This window comes from Mesitornis unicolor, unplaced genomic scaffold, assembly GCF_000695765.1.
Source record: "Mesitornis unicolor isolate BGI_N332 unplaced genomic scaffold, ASM69576v1 scaffold22753, whole genome shotgun sequence".
NCBI classification, from domain to species: Eukaryota; Metazoa; Chordata; class Aves; order Mesitornithiformes; family Mesitornithidae; genus Mesitornis; species Mesitornis unicolor.
In genome coordinates this window covers 139-6,811 of record NW_010175645.1, presented here as the reverse complement: position 1 = coordinate 6,811, position 6,673 = coordinate 139, and the positions used below count along the sequence as shown (strand labels likewise).

The window sequence follows — 6,673 nt, the reverse complement described above, 5'->3', positions numbered from 1 at the left end:
AGACTGACAAGCCTGTAGTTCTCTCCTCAAGTTCAGGGTTTTAATACATCAGTTCTCGCCAGTAGGAGGAAATCAACACAAAGCTGAACAAGCTCTTATATAATTTTATATATGTGCTGCTTAAAGTAATGAAAATGAACAACAGAATTTGAAATTCAAAGCTCCTATTACTTTTTTTTCCAGCTTGTGGGAAAATAACCCAAGACTGTCAAGAAGTGTCTGTTCAGGAAAATTGCATAATATTTTACTTTTATTATAACTTTTTAAAAATTTATGAGTTTTTAGGTCTGTGCTCTCTCATGTCTACTGATATCATACTCCAGTAATATCAACTACAGATCTGACAAAACTTCATTTTTCACAAGAAAAGTTAAACAATTTTCATTAGAGATTCAACTTTGCCACATAAGGACAAGTAAGTCTCCAAGAATTAGAAATATGCAAAAGTAGTTTCATTTAACACTTGTACCTCTGTTTCTGCTGCATGGGTTGCTGTCTCATAGCCATGTATTGCATGTCCTCTTGTAGCCGATTAAGTGGAGAATCTGGTTTGACACGAATCCCATAATAATGGTATTTGGAGTTCCCCCTTTATGAAAGAGCAAAAATAACATTATTTTTATGCATATATATCATGCTCACTTCACAATTTGCCCTGACTGGAAAACAGCACATAAAAGTTAGGCTTGACTTTTCTCTCACTCTAGTATAAAACTGGTATAAATCCACCAGCTTCTGGAAATCAGTTCACTTAAACTATATTTTTCAGCACTTTACCATTTGACTTCATTTAAATATAATATCAAAAGTAAAAACCAAATAAATTACTTATGCAGTCATGATGGATAAAACAATTCCATAAATAGGGTGTGCTTGTGACTGAGTGAGGGTTTGTGTATGTTTTATTAGTCAACTTCAGTCCTGATCATGTGGAGAGGAAGAACAGAATTGGGCTATCTGCATTCATGTTTATGTGAGTGCTATTGGTGTCTATGTGGGTGCTAGCGAAGGCATCACTCTGTGTTAGTTTTTATAGTTAGCTGTGTTAGTGTCATGTGTGTATGTTCATCTGCATCTTTGGAACACACGTTCAGTCTCACTACTAGCTGGACCTGCAAATGGGAACAGCAGTAACTGCATCCATTGGACCGAGATGGAAGATATCTAGGTCTTAAGAGTACACAGAATCTGTCTATACCAGACCAGGAGTCCCCTGGGTCCTGAAGCCCACTGGATTTGGTAAATCCCTTAACAGCAAGATTTTAAATACTTTTTGTTTGTTTGTTTGCTTGCTTGTTTTTAACATGCAAGCTTCACATTCACAATTATTATTGATATTTTCTATTATACTTTAAGATTTCATTAACACAAACCTGGTTCCCAGTCTTCTGGTCCGTAATCCCATGAAGATTGACCGTATGAGTTTTCCAAAGGAGGCAGCATTGACTGGATCTAACTTGTGCTCCTGACAATGACGTAAGTAATGGTTGTAAAGGGTACTTCTGGGGAGACTCACTCCTTCTGCGGTTTCGTAGTTGTCTAAAAGCCATTGGAGCTATATAAAATATGAAAGAGTCAACATATGTAAATTCAGTATTACTCTACTAAAAAAAAAATAATTGTACAACACAGACTCCTGATATTTTTTTAGACAACTCTTAAGGCCTGTTTAATACAGCGACTTTGTTCTTCAAGAACATATAATCTCTTTTAATCTCTTTCAATGCTAGATATGCCATGATGTCTTAGTATCTTTTAGAATTACAAGAAATAACAAAACTCATTGCACTTGTGACCTCAGATAGTTCTACTTCTAAAAATATTTCAGATTCAGTATCATATATTAATATTTGATGAAGTTATTTGCGCTTTGGAGGCAAATTATTGGAACACCAAGGAAATAAAATAATCAATGTTATTTATATTAGTTGCAGGAAAAAACTAAAAGGACTAAGTAAATACATTTTTAAATTCTGAAATGTTATACTATTTTTCTTCACCTAAAATTAAAAAAAAATCCCACAAATGAAAATAATCCCCAGTACTTCATTTAGCTGAATAGGGTTTATTTTCTTCCAAATACAAAGAAACTATCAAATATAAGGTAACGAACAATTGAGATGACATGAAAAATAACTGGTACATCTGTAAAATATTATGGGCCAAATCCCTTTCTGTTGTAGCCTGTTTGCCTTTGTCTTCAGAGGAATAGAATTAGTATTCCTTTTTTTCCCCATGTAATTTATTGTAGAATTTTGGTGAGCAATTTGGAAAGCATGTAGGCAAACAGTTTCTAATACATCATTGTACCTTCGTATAGGACAAATAGTAAAATATACACACAAAACTCAAGTAAAATGGTCACTTTAATGGCATTTAAGAGTATATGAGAATATTCTTTCAACCACAGCTTGCTAATAGCTGACAATGGGAAAGTAAAACTCAAGATATGTACAAGATAAGGATTTTTGCTCTAGGGTGAAGATATTTCAATAACATAAAATTGAAGTGATTACTTGGTAAGTTACAGCCAGGAAAGAATAGTGCCGATAGCTGAAAAACACGTAAAGAGGTAAATGATCTGCAGTCATGATAAAGTTATTGCAAAAAATCTTAAACACATTTTTGTATATTTTTGCAGAAATATAATTAATAAATAAAATTGAAATGACCAGACTTTGATTTCAGACTTGTTGATTTGTAATATTAATGACATAGGAATGGTATGAAATGGTTTACACAGAATGGGTAATTTGACTCCAACTTCAATGAAACGTCAATATTTACAAAGCATTAGATTATAAATTGGTTAAGTCAATCACATGCAAAAATAAATCAGGAAAGGAAATAAAATAGAGGGAAATGAAAAAATCATTAAAATGAACAGGTATTGACTTAGGCAACAAAACACCACCTTAAGGAAGAAGTTAGGACTAAAACCATATTTACTGTCCTTACTTGAGTCATAATTAAATAAACATTTTAAAAATAGAGAAATCATCCAGTAAGTTTGAACTGGTTTTCATTAATTAATTTATTCCAAAATGACTGAAGCTAGGAAAGAACAATTGTTACAGCAAGATGCATGGAGGTCTTTTACAACAGGTCTTTTTTTCACAGAATCAACAATAGATCCCTCTTTCAGTAGTTTTGAAAATATCTCTAAACAGTTAAGAAACATCAGGATAAGACGACCATAACAGACAGAAGCAAATCTCATTATTCAGAAGATATTTTCATCGAATCATAGAATGGCTTGGACTGGAAGGGACCTTTAAAGGTCATCTAGTCCAACCCCCCTGCCATGAGAAGGGACACCTTCCACTAGATCAGGTTGTTCAAAGTCCCATCCAATCTGACCTTGAACACTTCCACGGATGGGGCATCCACAACTTCCCTGAGCAACCTATTCCAGTGTCTCACCACTCTCTCAGTAAATAATTTCTTCCTAATATCTAATCTAAATATACTCTTTTTCTGTTTTAAACCATTGTCCTTGTCCTGTCACTATACTCCCTGGAAGAGTCTCTCCCCAGCTTTCTTGTAGGCCCCCTTCGGGTACTGGAAGGCTGCAATAAGGTCTCCCCAGAGCCTTCTCTTCTCCAGGCTGAACAACCCCAACTCTCTCACCTTTTCTTTATAGGAGAGGTGTTCCAGCTGTCTGATCATTTTTGTGGCCCTCCTCAGACCCACTCCATCCCACTATCTATGTAATTGATGAAGATATTAAATAGTATTATTCCTAGTACAGATCCTTGAGGGACACTACTCATTACTTAACTCCATTTGGTCATTGAGCCGTTGACTGTAAGTTTTTGGACGTGGCCATCCATTCAGTTCCTTATCCATCCATCAAACCCATATCTTTCCAATTTAGCAGCCAGAATGTTGTGGGGGACCATGTTAAAGGCCTTACAGAAGTCCAGGTAGATGACATCTGTAGCTCTTCTCTTGTCCACGGATGCAGTCACTCCATTGTTGAAGGCCACTAGATTAGTCAGGCATGATTTGCCCTAGCTGAAGCCATGTTGGCTGTCTCTAACCACCTCCCTCTCATCTGTATGCCTCGACATATCTTCCAGGAGGATCTGCTCCATGATCTTTTAACTGTTGTTTGACACAGGAAATAGGCGAATACAGTTTTCTCATGTAGAAAAAACTTGTCCTTTAATACTCATTGTTTTCAGTGTGAAGATTCTGGACTTCCTTGTCAGATTCAAGGCAGACTTATCAATTCTTTGTATATCTAAGTTTTAAGACAGATTTTTGGCATTTTGCAAGAAAAATATGTCATTGAAATAATTTTAGCATATTTCTAAGTTGTCTTACCTTCTAACTAATTATTTTTAAAACATCCAAAATTATCTAAAAGTCCTTCTTCATATTTTACAGAATTCCATTTCCCTCACCCAATTTTAACATTTTCTTAGTAAATTATCCTCCAATAAATTGTACTGGCTCCTGCTGTCTTTTTCTACCATGATTATAAACTTTGACAGAACAATTTTGGTTTTCACCTCCGTATTATCACATTCCTGGGGCGGGGGGGGGGGGGGGTTGGGATGTCAGCAAGTCAAAATAAGTGTATAGCCTCTACCCAATATACTTATATATTCATATCACAATCAATATTTATATTTTTGTGGTAAAGGAATACATGAATTTGAAAAAATATGTAAGTTTATGTTGGTTAGTAAGACTGAGAAGCAGAAAGGATGCAGTATGTATCAAAATTTAGCAGTATTAAAAAATGCAAAACTATTTATCAACTGAAGAAAAAACCCTGCTATTTACATAACATTTCAAGAAAGACTAACACTGTTTAGCAACAAACTGAAGATTAAACTTTGAGCCTTTCTCCTTTCCCTAAAAGTTATATTTAGTGGCTTTACCACTATATTTGCAACTATTTTTTTATGCAAACAGCTTCATCTTTCTCTTATGGAAAATTCCTAACTACAGGATTTGCAAAGACAGAACAAAGCAAGAGGCAGAGGAATAAAACATATTAGAGACAAACAGATTGTTTTAATGTTTTTTATCTCATCAAATGGATCTTCAGAATTCTTATTTTATAATACACTTATTCAGAATAATAGAAATACTTTAAAAGAAATCTAAAGAATATTTTTTATTCAGAGTATATGCTGCTTCTCTCCCCCTTCACCTGCTCCTAAATTAAAATATTGGGTATACAAATTGTAGAAAATAATTTTAAAATGTTAAACTCAGACTAAAGAATTATTTGATTATTTTCACATTTACATTAGGGCCCGCAGAACAGGCAAATACGTTAAGCTGTGTTAACACAATACAGAACCTAGAAAAGAAATGCACTCTATAACATGTCATGACATTAACCTGACAGAATACAGTGAAAGAAGATGTAGATTACAAGCAACTAAAATGGAAAGATTAAAATCAAAAAGTAGCAATAAATTAAAAAAACATTTAGAGGCAGGCTATGCTTGCAGAACAAGCAAGAGATTAGCTTTCATTAAAGAAGAGATAACTTACATGGCTGTTGAGAAGAGAGTTTCTGTGAGTAGAAAGACCATCAGACTTTTGCAGTGTCTCAATCGCCATTTCAATCTGATAATAGATGTCATTAAAAAAATGACTCAAAACAAGACAGTTAAAAAGGCTGATTAGAAAAATTCTGATAGATTGCCTTAAGTTCAACAGAAATATCTAGTTCAGTCATGGCTAAGGGATATTTTCTAATTAAAGGCCTCATCTTGAAGTCCCCATGAAGGCAAACCTCCACAGTGAAGTCAGGGAGGCATTTTGCTTGTATATATACTGCAAGATCCCACTTTCAAAGCACAGTTGACCTTCCTCCCTGCTCATGAAATAAGACAAGTAGATTTACCAGTAAGCTACATTGCAAACAGTAAAAATTACTGAATAATCAAGTTTTTCAATAACAGAAAAAATCCCCGGAATAAAATCCTAAGAAAGGCCTCAATGTTTCTTCCTCCAAGTATTTTAGAAAGACCTGTGCACACTCTGAATGTGAATTAGAAAAAAAATTTCTGCTCTATGCATACATGGAGTAAAATCTCAGTAATTCAGTAGGTTTTCTGCCATTAGTTTCATTGGGCAGGATATCACCCCTACAGCCTGTCAGAGCATTTTTTGAATATCCAGAGCTCTCACAGTAAATGAAAATTGGAGGTTTACACAGATAGCAAGATCTAGCCTTTAAAAAAGAAAAAAAAATCAGATGGGTTCAAAAGAATACTTTTAAAAGAAAAAGTATTATATACCACTAATTATACAGTAGTATTACTCCTAATACAAATGTCTAAAGACAACCATACCCATTCCCATTCTTCCCCCCACATTAATACATCTTTTGATTAATTCTATAATGACAGCATTAAAAATAAAACTATAATCTAACTGTAGTTTAGCCATAGAGATAGAAAAGTAAAAACACTGAAAGTGATAGAGACAATGGGATGTACAGTAAAAGAAGACATATAATTAGCCAAGCTAAATGGAAAAAACACAAAAGCAATGGAAAACCATCTGTACATTTAAAACCACTTATTCCTCCTGTAGAGGAATCCCTATCCTTCTTTAATTATTACAGTATTATCCAAAGAGTTTATGCTAGTAAATTACATTACTAAAATGAGTTCACTCAATATACAGCACAAAACTGGAA

The 6,673-nt window shown here is 34.2% G+C and overlaps 1 protein-coding gene across 1 annotated transcript; it reads right to left on the bottom strand.

Moving 5' to 3' along the window:
* Nucleotides 1–469: 469 nt before the first annotated feature.
* LOC104538322 (transcription factor RFX3-like) lies at nt 470–5,592 on the bottom strand (the record flags this gene model as incomplete). Its single annotated transcript, XM_010181480.1, has 3 exons — nt 470–589; nt 1,374–1,555; nt 5,518–5,592. Coding segments are annotated over 3 exons (377 nt in total), but the record flags the coding sequence as incomplete, so codon positions are not given.
* Between the last annotated feature and the right edge of the window lie 1,081 nt (nt 5,593–6,673).